We start from the raw sequence: 16,836 nt of genomic DNA on the forward strand, positions 1-16,836 counted from the left end.
TTGTTTTAAATGTACATGTTGCTGTGCATTTGGTAGAGAAGGCAAGATCAAAGGAGCGTTTTGCACTTGGAGCAGAAGGTGGTGAGGTTTGTGATGGTCCTTAATTCCTGTGGGAGTTCATTCTACAATCTGGAACTGGCACCTAAGGAAGCCCTGTCATATGCACCAATGAGACCCTTTACCCTTTTGGTAGAATGTTCCATTGTACCTGAGGAGCAAAGTTATTAAGCCTGATCTTCATCCAAAATCTTTAAGGGATCTTTTAGATATTGCTTGGGTCAGTACGTTGAGGATAAAGATCAAGATCTTGAACTTGAATCAATATCCTATGGGAAGCCACTGTAGAGAGTGGAGAACAGGCCATATGTGCTGGTAGTAGCCAATGTTAATGAGGAGATGAACTGCAGCATTCTCTACAAGTCAGAGTTTCCTAAGGGCTGATGACTTCATGCCCAGGTATATTGTATTGGTGTACTCCAGACAGGAGATCATAAAGCCATGTATAACTGTGGCTAGGTCACCGTCTGCCAGGATGGGACAATGTCTCCTAACTAACTAGAAGGAATTGACTGATTGAGTTGACAGTTGTGGTTGTTCACCTTCAGCAAGGAGACTGCACCATTGTTGAAAACTCTTCATCATGCTTTCTTCTGCCCACCAGCATCACCTCTGTCTTGCTCTGGTTCAGCTTCAACTAGCTCCTTTTCATCCATGAGCTGATCTTGTCCAAGCACCGGGCCATCTTGATGGTAATGATGTGGTTGTGCATGGTGAAGGATAGGCAGAGCTGTGTGTCATCTGCTTATTTCTTGCACATGAGCCCATGTCATCTGCTCAGTTCGCATAGAGGCTACATATTGATATTGAACAGGACCAGACAGAGAACTGATCCTTGTGGTCAATAAGGTAAAAAATAGCTGCCAAGCATTACTCTAAATCCACATAATGGATACAATCCTGGCTTTTTGAACTCCAGTGGCAAAACTCCCACTGATGTCAATGCAGCCAAGATTTCACCTAGTGTTCTTAAGTGCTTTTATATTTGCTAATACTGACATACCTAAGAAAAATCCAGGTCATGGGTTACTGCTGTGCTGCCTGAGATGTGGCAGGGATCTAGGGGAATGATCTAAAATGGTTTAAGTCCTTCCTGGAAGGATGCATCCAAAGAGTAATGATGGGAAAATGCATGTCTGCCATTGATACCCCCTACCCCACTCCTCCTTTTACTTGTAGATTCCCCCAAGGATCAGTTCTCTCTGTGGTCATATTCAGTATCTATCTATATGAATTCATTTTCTGGGATGTTTCACACCTGAAGAGGTTGTTTCATAATGATTATTCTACCTTTGAATGGAATAATGTTTTACTCTTGAATGGGCCTTCATTTAAGATGGTCTCAAGACAGAAAGTGTTTGGAGGTAAAAACACATTTTGCTAAGCATACTGTGAACTAAACATTTGTGCTTTGCAGACAAGATTAGTTCCTTGCAGATAATTCACAAGTACCTATGATCTTTCCAGAATATGTCTGAGGAGGATTTTGCCATTAAAACTAATCTGAAATCCTTAATGTGGGAAATCCTTTCTTCATCTTTGAATTCTTAACATTCAAAACTCCATGTATATTTTTCTGTTAGATTCCATTGAACCTTTCAGTGCAAAGCTATAAATGTTGTTTATTGTTATCCTGTGACGATGAGCAACATATTAATCACAATACCTTCTGTGTTTTATAGCCTATCAGCTTCGAGTGTGTCAACCTCCACCAACTATACCAAATGCTGAAATTTTGACTGAGGATGATGAATTTGAAATAGGTAATGTCTGTAAAAGTATGAGCACTAACCTATTTCAGGAGAGATCACAAATAAATTTACATTTTTAAAGAAAAATATTTTAAAAGCTTTTCTTCCTTCTTGTACTTGCTGAATCCTAGTTAAGTCTCACAGGCAGTACTGTTGAAGGACACAGAACTGTTTCCCAAATACCTTTTTTCTAAAATGTACTTATTTGCAAAGTTCTAATAAAGTCATAAAGTCTCAAAATAAATTTTAATTATAAGCATTTTTTAAGAATAGTTTAATTTAAAGGGTTGCAAGCCACTTTTAAGAAAAATAACTGTGTTTATTATGTACAGAATATTGTGTGTATATATATCTAAATGACTGCAACTTTTAAAAATAGAGTTAATATTAATATTGTTTCCCAAATCTTTGGGGTTTTGGAGCTGGTGTTTTTAAAAAAAATTAATTGAAAGAGGTGCTTGAACTAAATTTCCATGAGCTAGGGAAAATAAACAGAATGGAGGAAACAGGATGGTCCAACTGAATATAGTTTTGGGGCTGCCAAGGTTTGTTTTGTTTTTAGTAGTTGTTTAATATATGTATGTATGTTTGTGAACCAACAGATACATAAGTTTCTGTTTTGAATAATTTTGCCTAAATAATTTGTCATTTTGCCTGACTAATTAGTACCATTATCCTTTTAGTTAATACCATGACAGCTACATGATAAATTATAGATGTTTAAAAGTCTACAAATGTGTGGGTTGCTCAGAAAGGTAACAAAAATCAAAGAAATAATCATGCTAATACCATGATTGGAAACAATGATAAATGTGGTACAGTGTGCAGCAGAATGCTTATTTATCACAACATTTCCTCTGCCTAATCAAAGTTTTTCATGCCAGTGGTCATATAGCACATTATATAGGGCAGCAAGTGTACTTCATTAATCAATACTGTTTTCAAAACTGAAAATCCCTGTTAATTGCCGTTTAAACATTCTCTTCTTTTTATCATATAGGGGACATAATAAGATACCAGTGTCATCCAGGCTTTACATTGGTTGGTAATGAAATTCTAACATGTAGGTTGGGAGAAAGACTTCAGATGGATGGAGTGCCACCTTCTTGTCAAGGTTTTCTATTCTTATAATTTATTACTTTTATAATGTACCAGCTGAATGGTGTTTGCAGAACTAAGCTTTGCTTTTAATTGACTTATGGAATCATACTTAAAATCTTTCCAACCCTCCCTCTGTATTGCCAGTGTTCCCAGGATGGTTAATACCTTAGAGAGTGCTGAAATGAGATTATTATTAATGATATATGGTATTTAATGAGTTTTTAGTACTACTATTATGCAGGTCAAACTTTCAGTTACATTGTGTGAGGGTACATTGCTTATTCCACAATTCATGCTCTAAAGTGGAAGGGGGCAGTCTAAATCAAATAAATACAAATGAACTTATTTCTCATATATTATTTTATCTCAATATTATTAAAGAATGTAATATTATTAAAGAGATACCAGTTAGAGCTGAGTGAATATTTGCTTTTTAGGTTTGATGGCCAAAACAAAAAATCCACCCCTACCCCGCCTCCAAAACTATTTTCATTTTCTTTATCATTAAGGAAATGAATATGTTAATGTAGATAAATCATATAAAATAGCATAATGGGAATGAATAACACCATAAAATGTCATCGCTTTAAGTGAAACAGTCATGGAAGGAGTTTGTTTTTAATTTGATTTTGTTTTACAATATGTTGGAGTGTTTTTGGTTTTGCTCTTTTGGTGCAGTGCGTAAATATTATGGAGAGTCACATCATCACTCCATTGTTAAATTAAATCTAGATTATAAACCTGACAACCATTAACTTATTCTAAATTAAGCCAATCTTTCTTACCTTTGACATACATGACATTATACTAAGGTAGAATATTTTGGTGACATTTGAAAGTAATTTGAGATGGCTTTTGTGGATTTAAAAGGTTATGCAAATGACCTTGCACCTTATGTATAGTTTCTCTAGGGTTTTGGTTTTTTTTCTTGTCAGTCAGGGATGTTTGAATGGGAAGGAGTTTGCTCATCAAATATCAGTAAGTTGAAACCCCACTGTAACTATTCTGGATAGAAGACTGGTGTCTTTGAGTAGTTTTGAATGAATACTAATTTAGGTCAGATTTTGGCTGGCCCCTATGAGCTGTTTGGGAGAATAAGTGTCCAGAAACCATGAAGATTGGAATGATATGAGAAGATGAATAGAAAAGAATAGCTAAATCCCAAAGAGCCTTCCCTCTACACTCGCATGGCTTACAAAAGGACAAGACACAGCAGAAGTGCTTGCACTCGGAGAAAACTCCCATTGACTTAAATTGACCATGAGTGAACCATCCTAGAGAATACTTCATTCCATGCACATGACTTCTCTGAAAGAAACATAATTCCTTATCAAGTTCCATAAAATGGTTCAAAAATCCTACATATGTTTTTCTAGTACATTCCATAGGACTTTTTGAAAAGGAGTGGAGTACTGGCCTCTACAACATCTTAAACGTAGACCTTCTTCTCAGAATGCATGAAGTGGGGATGTACCCCAGTATGGTTCTTCTGCCCTCTGCGTCCTTGTGCAATCTCAACAAGGGGTTTATGTGGGGCCCTGCAGTAGGGTGATTTCCAGGGCAGATTTACACCTTATGCGCCCCTAGGCACAGCATCTTCAACGCCCCCCCCCCCCCCCCCCGTCTATAGCTGACCTTCATATTTTCCATAAAAATGAAACTTTTAACCCACTTTTAACTTTTAGGCACCTCTAGGATGCCGGCGCCCCTAGGCACATGCCCACTGTGCCTAATTGGAAATCTGGCACTGGTGATTTCAACTCCTAAAATCTTTCTCTTTAATTTAATAATATTGGGTAACTATAATGTGGTTTATTGCTGTCTCACCAGTGCTTTAAGAGATGTGTTTAGCAGCCCACACTGACAAATATTTACGTGACAGTTTAGAGATAAAAAAGAAAACTGGCATCAGAAAATGTTGATTTATGGAAATGAGTTGGAAATATTTGGGGGCCTGATCCTGCAAGATGCTGAACAGCTCCTGCATTGTACCTCTACTTCAGTGGGAGTGGAGGGACCTCATTATCTAGCAGGATGTGTGAAGCATCTTGCAGATCAGGCACATAAACACAACATTTATTTAAATTAGCATTAAATGCAGGACGTTACCATCTGGTTTTACTTTAAACTTTTGCATTCTAACTTAGAAACAGATTTATATAATCTCTCTCCTTCTCATCAGATGTTTTCTTGCCCAAGAAGCAATTTGAGTTAATTGGCATTTTTAGAAAACACTCCCAATTAAAGTATATTTTTGGAATAGTGGCAAGTTATGAATTGTGAATAAATCCACTACTGCTAAATGTTAATGCTTTAATATGTGAAAGCTTCTTTGGTAATTCCAAAAGAGTTTCAGACTAAAAGCACAATTTAGTTGTTAGAAATGTAATTGTTTAATGTCTGCAACTCAGTGATGACTACAGTATTCATATTTCAGTTGTGAGTTGAAAAATTACTGACATACATATTTTTTCTTTTTTTACATTCCCAATTTTAAAACAGAAGGGCCCATTCCTGCTCTTGAAAGGATCATGCCATCACATTTTTATACACTTGAAGAAATAAGAATCAATCTAATTTCCAAACATTGTCTTGGAAAATGTTGAGTACCCTCAACTCCTATGAACTTCAATAGGAAATTCAGATGCCTCGGGCATGCTTTCTTACAAGGCCATTTATGTATGTGCCTACTGGTAAATATGGATTTGGCACATAACCTAAGCCATCCTCTAAAAATTTCCTACCAAAATCACACATGCAGTCTTTGGAAGATCTGAGATAAAAACCTAGGACTCTTCACTTCATTACCCTGACTAATAAATACACTCTCAATATAAATACTAAATATTTTAATACCCTCTATTTTAGTCCACCTCCTGTTTTTAGCCTCAAGCAGAATCAGATAAACATAATCTCACCATTTATCAGTCCGAGAAAACAGAAAAATTCAGAGAATTAAAAAAGAAAAAAAGATAATACCTATTCAAGCTGGCTGCCTAGAACAACAGATAACTTCTCTCATTTCTATTTTTGGGTGGAAATTATAATATATACATCCCTGTGTATCAGCTCTATAGGCAACTTCATATTTCCTCATCAGTTATCTTTTTTATTATGGAACCTAAAGGCAGTATGGATAAGAAGTATAGTAACTCCTATTGCACGCAAGGATTATTTGCTATACTACACTGTTTGATTTATATACTATCATCATTTAATTATGCAGGATATAATCCACTATGTAGATGAAGGAATAAACTTAATTTCTGTCAAAACTGCTGCTGGTTCATGTTATACACCTGGGGGAATTCTGCACCACTGCGCATGTGCAAAATGTATATACCCCCGCAGATTTCTCTGCTTCCCCACAGAACACTGACTTTCTGATGGAGAACCAAAGATAAGCTACAAGAATGGTCATGCGACCCTCCCAAGCAGTATGTTTCAGGTGCTCAGGGCAGCCAGCAGAGAAGTAAATCGCTGTGGGGTGGGATAGGGGAAGACCCGGCTAGTGGCTCCTACCCTGCGTCAGGCTCAGCTGCTAGTCCTGATTGGGTTGGGGAGGACAGGACTTCCTCTTCCCCTGCACGGCAAATGGGGCCATGTCAGACCCACCCCCAGAATTCTCCCTGGCTTTAGGAAGCTCTGTAAACTTCCCTCCCACCCCACTTCCTGCACCCATCACTCTTCAGCTGCAGGGGGAGGGATCACTGTACAGGGATCTGCTCCCCCATCCGCCAAACCCCATGCATCCAGACCCGCCCCCTCGTAACCAGACCCTCCCACCATGCTTCACCCCTCCTGCACCCAGAACCCCCCCCCAATGAGCCCCACTCCCCCGCACCTGGACTGGACCACCCCGATTAGCCACCCGCATCCCCACCCTACCAAGCCCCAACCAGATGTACATGGATTCCCCACCCCACTTAGCTCCACTACTCCACCATCTGGGTCCCTCACTGATCCCCCACACACCCAGACCCCCTGTCAAGCTCTGTCTCCCCCACTGACCCCCAACCATCTTCACCTGCCTCCCCTGCAGATTCCCATTACCATTGAACCCTGAAGCCCCCAACAAGTTCCTGTGCATCCAGTTCCCCCCTGCACCTGGATCCCCCACTGAGCCGCACGCACCCAGATTGCCCCACACAGAACCCTCTCAACCCACACCTGGATCCCCCCATACTAAGCCCCTTCACACTTGGATTCTGACTTTCTGAGCCTGCCTGCCCACACCTGATGCATGTGGCATGGAGTGGGAGGGCCCTGGGGTGTTTCTGGGGCATGCCAGATCCTTGTGCTGTGTCAGGGTTGGGTGCACTCACCGCTGAGTCCGTGTCCTGGGGGGGAAGCTGCACATTAATCTCCCACCTCTATGCAGCCAGTGGCCTGTGCTCCACAATGCCATGCTGGAGCCTTCACATTTATTTGACAAATAATAATTGCAGAATTTTGCAGAATTTTAAAATATTGTGTGCAGAATTTTGAAATTTTTGGAGCAGAATGCCCTCAGGAGTAACCTTAGTTTCAAGTAAAATATATTGTTTGAGAGCTACACAGTAGCTTTTTACAAAGAAGAACAAAGAAGTTGCACACTGACTGCTGCAACTGCTGAAGTCTAATGTTTTGTTATTAGATACGATGGTTCTGATTTTCACCTTGTGCAGATTTTTTAGCCAGTGTAATGTGAGTATAAACCACTAGTATTCTTACTTGGTTTCATTTTACATTCACTGATATCAATTAATACGCATGATGCACGATAATGGAGAACTAGGCCCAACATTTTGTATTTGTATTGTAAAAAGCTGTGTGGGTCAGTTGAATTCAATTACAACACAGAATGCAAAGTGTACAGTGCTCACTTTATATTTATTTTTTATTATATTGTGGGAACAAATAAATAACTTTTCCTTATTCACTTTCTGCACACCACTCGTGATTGTACATACCTCTATCACATCCCCCCTTAGTCTCCTCTTTTCCAAGCTGAAAAGTCCTAGCCTCTTTATTCTCTCCTCATATGGGACCTGTTCCAAACCCCTAATCATTTTAGTTGCCCATTTCTAAACCTTTTCTAATGCCAGAATATCTTCATTGAGATGAGGGCACTACATCTGTAAGCAGTATTCAAGATGTGGGCGTACCATGGATTTATATAAGGGCAATAAGATATTCGTATTCTCTATCCCTTTTTTAATGATTCCTAACATCCCGTTTGCTTTTTTGATTGCCACAGCACACTGCATGGACGTCTTCAGAGAACTATCCACGATGACTCCAAGATCTTTCTCCTGATTAGTTGTAGCTAAATTAGCCCCCATCATATTGTATGTATAGTTGGGGTTATTTTTTCCAACATGCATTACTTTCCATTTATCCACATTAAATTCCATTTGCCATTTTGTTGCCCAATCACTTAGTTTTGTGAGATCTTTTTGAAGTTCTTCACAGTCTGCTTTGTTCTTAACTATCTTGAGCAGTTTAGTATCATCTGCAAACTTTGCCAACTCAATGTTTATCCCTTTCTGCAGATCATTTATGAATAAGTTGAATAGGATTGGTCCTAGGACTGACCCTTGGGGAACACCACTAGTAACCCCTCTCCATTCTGAAAATTTACCATTGATTCCTACCCTTTGCTCTCTGTCTTTTAACCAGTTCTCAATCCATGAAAGGATCTTCCCTCTTATCCCATGACAACTTAATTTACATAACAGCCTTTGGTGAGGGACCTTGTCAAAGGCTTTCTGGACTTCTAAGTACACTATGGTCCACTGGATCCCCCTTGTCCACATGTTTGTTGACCCCATCAAAGAACTCTAATAGATTAGTAAGACATGATCTCCCTTTACAGAAACCATGTTGACTTTTGTCCAACAATTTATGTTCTTCTATGTGTCTGACAATTTTATTCTTTATTATTGTTTCAACTAATTTGCCCAGTACTGATGTTAGACTTACCGGTCTGTAATTGCCAGGATCACCTCTAGAGCCCTTCTTAAATATTGGTGTTACATTAGTTATCTTCCAGTCATTAGGTACAATAGCTGATTTAAAGGACAGGTTACAAACAATAGTTAATAGTTCCACAATTCACATTTGAGTTCTTTTTTGTGAAATGGCCTATTAACATCCCTCCAGTCATAGGGAGGAAAGGAAGGGGGTGGGTGGGAAACAGCTGGTGAGGGATTGTTAGTGGATTACAGATTGTTGTAATGAACCATAAATCCAGAGTCTCTATTGAATACATGATTTGTAGCGTCTTACAAAGTTATGAATTTAAGCTCCCAGATTTGTCTTTTGAAAGTGTCATGCAGGTTTCCTTTTAGGATGAGGACTGATAGGTCATGTATAGAGTGACTGCTTTGTGAAGAGTGTTCAGACACGGATGATATAGGTGCTTTTGACTTTTATCATTTTCTTGTGAAAGTTCATTTGAGAGCATAGCGATTGTCTGGTTCCACCCACATAATTGGTATTGGGGCATTTAATGCACTGGATGAGGTACATCAAAATGCGACTGGCCCTGGGGCTGCCCCGGCAACAGCTGGTGCGGCTGGCCCTGGGGCCACCCCAGCTGCTGGAGTGGCCCTGGGGTCAGCCACACCGACTGCTGCAACTGCTGAAGTCATGAAGATCTTGGAAAATCATGGAATCCATGACTTCCGTGACCTCTGTGGCAGACTCGCAGCCTTACCCATCAAGAGGTTGGTGTATTGGGGAGCCATTCTAGTACCTATGACTGTTCTCATGATTTGCACAAAATGATTATTATTGAATGTAAAATTCTTGTGGATGAGGATAAATAAGTTTTGAAATGTGTTTCATATGGATATTTGAGGGTTATCAATTGTCTTGTAAATATTTGAAACAGGGAGTTATTCCATCATTGTGAGAGATGTTGGTATGTAGAGAAGGTGATATCTCTGGTGGCAGGGATGGTGTTCTGAGGGAGGCTGTTGATGTTGCAGAGTTTGTGGAGGAAGTTGTTTGTGTCCTGGCCCTTTGTTGTGAGTGCTTTGAGGATGGTTTCTATGAGCCTGATATTCCTTCAGTAAATCAGGAGTTCTCAAACTGGGGGTTGTGACCCCTCAGGGGGTCGCAAGGTTATTACATTGGGCTTGCGGGCTGTCAGCCTCCACCCCGAAACTCCTCTTTGTTTCCAGCATTTATATTAGTGTTTAATATTAAAAAAAATGTTTTAATTTATAAGGGGGTTGCAGTCAGAGGCTTGCTGTGTGAAAGGGGTCACCAATACAAAATACAATACAATACATATGACCTGCCTCAGAGCTGTGTGTTTTCCTTTGATATGCATCAATTGGAGCAATATTTCCCAATCTTTGTCCCCTTTCCCTTAGATCAGTAAATTTACACTGGCCTACACTGTCTCATATATATGCATATCATCTTTCTCTGCTTCACTGAATATTACCCTCAGCCTGCACTTCTCCATTTCCTTTCTCCTTCCCAGCTGTTGGGCTGAGAGCCAGGATGCCCAAGTTCTATTCCTGACTCTGCCACTGACTTGTGTGACCTTATGTAAAACTTCTAAGCCACAGTTTTCAAATGTGACTGCCGACGGTTAAGTACCTAAATTCATACATGGTCACCTAAATTAGTAGCCTGATTTTCATTGATGCTGAGCATCCACAGCTCCCATTTACTTCAATGGGAATTATGTTCAGTGGGTCTCTTTTTATTTAGGTGCCTTAGTATGAATTTGAGTGCCAAACTTTAAGCATCCTGTTAACAGCCCTCAGATGTGTGTGATCTGTAGGTCATTGACTCTTATACCATGAAGAAGAAAGAGGCAGAAGAAAAAAATGGTACATTAAAAATATAAGGGAAAAAGACAGATTTACTGACAAAAACAGCTAACTCAGAGTTACGGTGCCTGGAGGTTAAGGCAAATGCATAACACCTTTCTTCTTTTCCTTGGCTGACTTCATGAACAGAGCTGACAGTCGTGGAGAACTTGAGACTTTCAGGCTGCATTTCGTTAAATTTTTTCTTCAGTTGACTGACATTCATTCATCCAGGAAGCAACCTGTCTTTGAGTTAGAAGGGAGGAAAATTCAGAGTTATCTGAACTTGAGAGTTTTCCTCACTGGAACAAAATGCACATCTAAATATCACTAGTGTACACATCTTTTAAGAAGATAAAAAATGTGACTTAAGGGTATACATGATTATGTGTGCATAATGAATCCATCTCATGGCATCTTTATCAGTTGTATATTTATTAGAGACAGAAGAATAATGTGGTATTTGGAGTTTAACAAAACCTGTGTTCTGTTATTGATACTTTTTAAGTAAACTTTGGCAGAACTTATTTTAATTTTTCCTCTTTAATTTTAAACCCTGTTTTATAAGGAGGGGCTCATTGCATGGTTGGACTCATTTTCCTCATTTGAAGGATTTCTTGATTGTCAGTCTTAGGTCTCACCCAGTAGAAAATACTTCTTCTCTACCTTTCCACTACTAGTTTGAGACGTTTAAGCAAAGAAGGGGCACTGTGTGATATATGAGGTCTATAGAGTGGCATGACAGTGATTTCAAGTTATTCTTACAGCAGGTAGAGGCAGTGGTGAGCTGGAGCTGGTTCGCACCGGTTCACGTGAACCGGTTGTTAAATTTTGAAGCAGTTTCAGAACCGGTTGTTAACCCGCTTCCCTGCAGGGGGTGCTGAGGCTTTGATGGGCTCCGGCTGGGAAGTGATGTAATTCCTCCTCCGGCCACTGGGGGCACTGCACTGCGGGAGCCATGTGGGCTGCCGCCTGGCTCTGCACAGGAGCCCTGGTGCTGCTGCTGCTCCCCCAACCCCTGGCCCTGGGGCTCCCGCTGCTGCCTGGTGGGTCCCCAGCTGCTCTGCTGGGCCTGGGCTGCGTCCTGCTGCTTGGGCTGCTCCGAGCCGCTCTCCCCATGAGAACCCACCACCCTGCCCGCAGCCAGCCCCTGCCTCCAGCCACCCCCGCACCCCCTGCCTGCAGCCAGCCTCTGCCACACCCCCTGCCCTGCCCGCAGCCACCCCTGCCTCCAGCCACCCCCGTACCCCCTGCCCTGCCCGCAGCCAGCCCCTGCCGCACCCCCTGCCCTGCCCACAGCCAGCTCCGCCTGCCCTGCCTGCAGCCAGCCCCGCACCCCCTGCCTCCAGCTAGCCCTGCTCCACGCCCCTGTCTGCACCTGGCCCCATGTCCACTGGTGCCCTGCAGTTCCCAGGGCAGTAACCCTGCACACCTGCTTCAATGAGGGGGGCATGGAGCAGCTGGGACCCACACATGTGCACACCCCGGGAGTGACCAGACAGCAAGTGTGAAAAATCAGGATGGGGGTGGGGGGTAATAAGAGCCTATATAAGAAAAAGTCCCCAAAATCGGGACTGTCCCTATAAAATCAGGACATCTGGTCACCCTAGCACACCCCCAGGGAGTGGCGGGGACCCACACATGTGAAACGGAGCTCATGTCTAGTTCAGGCCCATCTTTTTAAAAAAGAACTTTAGGCAGGGTTAACATACATCCGTATTTTCCCAGACAGCTCAGGCTTTTTGGTTCTTAAATCGCCGTCTGGGAGGAATTTTTAAATTTTAAAAATTCCTCCTGGGAAAATATGGACGTATGGTAACTCTGTTGGTACAAAAAATACATACTGGGGCACATCCCTTAAATCAGAACTTTTTATAGGGAACCGGTTGTTAAGATTTTGGCAGCTCATCACTGGGTAGAGGCAATGAGAAATCTAGGAGTTGTAAAATTATATAATGTTAAATTGTAAGACCAAATACCAGAAATGGTGTATTTTGCCATACTGGATGTATGAGTATGGTACATGCTCACTAAAACAAACATTTTTTGTAAAATTAATAACTATATGCTTCTAATAAATAATAGAGTGATTTCTTGCTATTTACAGCCTAATAATCAGAAACCACAACTGAGTCCTTAAACTTGGTTCACATGAGACTTTATCTTCCATCATCATCATTATTATTATTTAAAGAAAGGAATAAAAGCTGTGGTTTATTATCTGAACAATTCAGCCTGGCTCACTTAATGTGCTGTCTGAAAGAACAAAGGGTCTTCCAGATAATGTAAGGAGAATAAAACCCATGAGTCAGTGATTTCTCAGCCTTAGTGTGTTTATTTTCTATAACATAATTTGTAGGAAATGCTGGCTAACACAAACGTTGTCTACTATCCCTTAATTAAGTGTTTTTGTTCCATATTCTTAGAAATAAAGTGAGTAATGCAGCTCTTTAACTTAGGGAAAAAAAACTAAGTCATACAAAATTCTATGTATGGTGGTAATTAGAGTTTTTTTTAAATAATCTCTGTGTTTCATAGTGCTTTGCCCGGCCAATGAAATGCGTCTGGATTCAACAGGAGTCATATTGAGCCCAGGCTACCCTGACAGCTACCCAAACCTCCAAATGTGCGCTTGGACCATTACTGTGGAAAAGGGTTATAATATCAGCATGTTCTTTGAATTCTTCCAGACAGAAAAGGAATTTGATATACTTGAGGTGTTCGATGGTAACTACAGGATACACAACTTTGGATGCTTTTATATTTATGCCTTGGCACCCCTTCCCCATCCCCTGCCATTTAGACATATAATAGAAATACTGTTTTTGTCTAAATAAGTCATTACTTGAGTTTGTTAGGATAAGTAGTGATGTTAGATTGCATTGCTTTTCCAGATTGTATTGCATTACTAATCATCTTGACTGTGTGAGTGTGTGTGTGTGTGTATATGTAATATTTAATTATACTATATAATGATCTTTTATAATCCGTTCAATAATATGTAGCATGTGGTTAATGTAAATTCCACTGTTAAATCTATTTCATTTACCGTTACTCCAGGAACATTTCATACACGTCTAATTTTAACCTTTGTTTTCATTGTTTTCCTCCTCCTGTATCAAGGACCAAATAGTCATAGCTCATTGCTTATTTCCCTAAGTGGGGATTACTCATCCTCTCTAAATATATCCAGTAATGGCCATGAAGTGTTTCTCCGTTGGTCAGCAGATCATGGCACCAACAAAAGAGGTTTCAGGATAAGATACATAGGTATGTAATTCAAATGTATCCTTTTCTATCTGCTTAAAACTTCAATATGGAATGTATTTACATGTGTACAAGGATAATGTGAGCTACTTTATTAGATACTAAGCTTCTAAAACTGAAAAATAAAATCAGATCTCTTTTATATTTGAACCAGATAACTGATTCTGTATAAAATATCTTTATAAAATATATTTATATCTTATTTAGAATAGTATGGCAAATACTCAACATAAAGAGTTAATTAATTTCTGCTGCTCAGAATAGAAAACTAGTTGAAACCTAGCGTCAAGTTCTGCATTACAGCTGCATACAACTCCATTTAACTGCCAACCAAGTGCTGCACAATGCCTTAAAATGTGGGGGAGGGGAGGGGAACAACTGTGAAATTGCTTATCTGTTATGGTCAGATCCCAGATATGGTAACTATTGCTACCACTTTCTGATAAGTATCAAATTTGTTGAACCCCTAGTATGGCCACTAGTCCTGTCCACTCTTTTGGGCAACAAATTAAATAAACATGAAATGAAAGAAGAGTAGGTGTACCAAGGCAACCTCTGCCACCAGGCCATTGATGGAGGGTTCTTGGTGGCATCCCGGTGGAATGTGGCAACATGAGCCCTTTCAGAGACCAGAGTTTACATTTCAGAATGCCTGCAAGAATATCTATGAAGTTATTGGAATACTGGAATTAATTTTAGCATCTTGTGATTTGGGAGAGGTTCCAGCCAAAAGTTGGAAAATAATGAAGAAATGAAGTGATTTAGGTTGTTTGAGCCCTTAAATTCAAAACTGAAAAAAGCAAAAATGCTCCCTATATATGATAGTATACTTTGTAAGTAGAGGAGAGCAATGAATCTGTCACAAAGAAAGGTAAAAATTTCTGTTTCACTGCTCTGTTGACTGTCAACTGAGTGTCGATACTGATACCTAACACCTTAATATTATAGTTACATACAATATACATATTACCTCAAACCAAGGGATTCTCATAAGAGAAATTAACTTCTACTGTGTTGGGCTACTGTGGTGTATTCCCCGCCATGGGGATGTTAAATATAATTATATTATAGTCACTATTACCAAGTGGTTCAGTTATATTCACCTCTTGGTCCAGATCCTGCACTCTACTTAGGACTAAACAAGAATTGCGTCTCCCCTGATGGGTTCCAGGACTAGCTGCTCCACGAAGCAGTCATGTAAGGTGTCAAGATACTTTGTCTCTGCATCCCGTCCTGAGGTGACATGTACCCAGTCAATATGGGGAAAGTTGAAATCCCCCGTTATTATTGTTTTATTTAATTTATTTATATATATATATATATAGCCTCTCTAATCACCCTGAGCATTTCACAGTTAGTATCATCATCCTGGACAGGTGATCAGTACTATATCCCTGCTGCTATATTCTTGTTGTTCAAGCATGAAATTACTATACATAGAGATTCTATATTACAATTTGGTTCATTTAAGATTTTTACTTCATTTGACTCTACGCTTTCTTTCATATATAGCGCCAATCCCCCACCCGCATGACCTGTTCTGTCCTTCTGATATATTTTGTACTCTGGTATTACTATGTCCCATTGATTATCCTCATTCCACCAAATTTCTGTGATGCCTACTATATCAATATCCTCATTTAATATGAGACACTCTAGTTCACCCATCTTATTTGGACTTCTAACATTTCTACATACGCTCTTAAAAATGTGTCACTTTTCAGCTATCTGCCATTTCGTGATGTAATTGAATGGGACTCTTTTTCATTTGATTGTTTCTCATCCAGACCTACCCATATTTTATCTTCCATCTTCTCCTCCTTACTAGGACATAGAGAATCTCTATTAATAGATCGTCCCTTAGGGGATGTCTCTGTCCGAACCATGTGCTCCTCTGCACCTGCCGGCTTTCCCCCAGCCCTTAGTTTAAAAACTGCTCTACAGTCTTTTTAATTTTAAGTGCCAGAAATCTGGTTTCATTTTGCTTTAGGTGGGGCCCATCCTTCCTGAACAGGCTCCCCCTTTCCCCAAAGTTTCCCCAGTAAATCTAAACCCCTCTTCCCTACACCATCGTCTCATCCACACATTGAGACCCGCAGTTCTGCCTAGCTGACTGACCCTTCTTGTGGAACTGGAAGCATTTCAGAGAATGCTACCATGAGGTCCTGGACTTCAATCTCTTACCTAGCAGCCTAAATTTGGCCTCCAGGACCTCTCTCTCCTATCCTTCCCTATGTCATTGGTATCAAATGTACCATGACCACTGGCTCCTCCCCAGCGCTACACATAAGTCTAGCTAGATGTCTTGAGAGATCTGCAACCTTCTCACCCAGCAGGTGTCAAGAAAAATAAAACAATTAGCCCTTTCTCTCACCCCTCTAGGTGCTTGATTCGACTCTAGGATCCCACAGAATTCTAGATTCAGAGTCCAATCTACACAGGCATCTTTTATTGGTGTACAGAAATACAGCTCGAGCTGGGTGCCTCCGGAGAGGGACCCCGCCCCTCAGAAATTGCAAGCAATTATACCCTCTACAGTTGGTAACACTGCCCTCACGGTCAGTCCTACTCCTTGCATTCTTTCTTATCTTCAGTGATAACGGGCAGTCTCAACTGGTTTTGAGGCTGCTTCTTCAGCATTCCTCTCAGGTCAGCTTAACCTCGGCCTAAGGCTTCAACTACTTTAATCACATATGCTAAGTTAGTAACTTATGCTAAGTTATAAGAACAAACTTATTGAACATTCATATAAAATAGCATATAAGCACCTTTTTTATAACACAGGCAAGTCACCCATATGATTCTCCTGGTCATCGCAAACCTAACTATCTATGTTTCTAATCCCCCAT

The 16,836-nt window shown here is 40.4% G+C and overlaps 1 protein-coding gene across 3 annotated transcripts in view; it reads left to right on the top strand.

Moving 5' to 3' along the window:
• CSMD3 (CUB and Sushi multiple domains 3) overlaps positions 1-16,836 on the top strand; it is a 1,179,008-nt gene that overhangs the window by 1,019,159 nt on the left and 143,013 nt on the right. For all 3 annotated transcript variants that reach the window (XM_048841517.2, XM_048841518.2, XM_048841519.2), the window contains 4 exons: positions 1,740-1,820; positions 2,809-2,922; positions 13,259-13,447; positions 13,844-13,990. In XM_048841517.2, coding sequence (XP_048697474.2) covers positions 1,740-1,820; positions 2,809-2,922; positions 13,259-13,447; positions 13,844-13,990 — 531 coding nt within the window. The remainder of the gene's footprint in view (positions 1-1,739; positions 1,821-2,808; positions 2,923-13,258; positions 13,448-13,843; positions 13,991-16,836) is intronic.

The sequence above is a fragment of the Caretta caretta genome, chromosome 2 (genome assembly GCF_965140235.1).
Source record: "Caretta caretta isolate rCarCar2 chromosome 2, rCarCar1.hap1, whole genome shotgun sequence".
Lineage (NCBI taxonomy): Eukaryota > Metazoa > Chordata > Testudines > Cheloniidae > Caretta > Caretta caretta.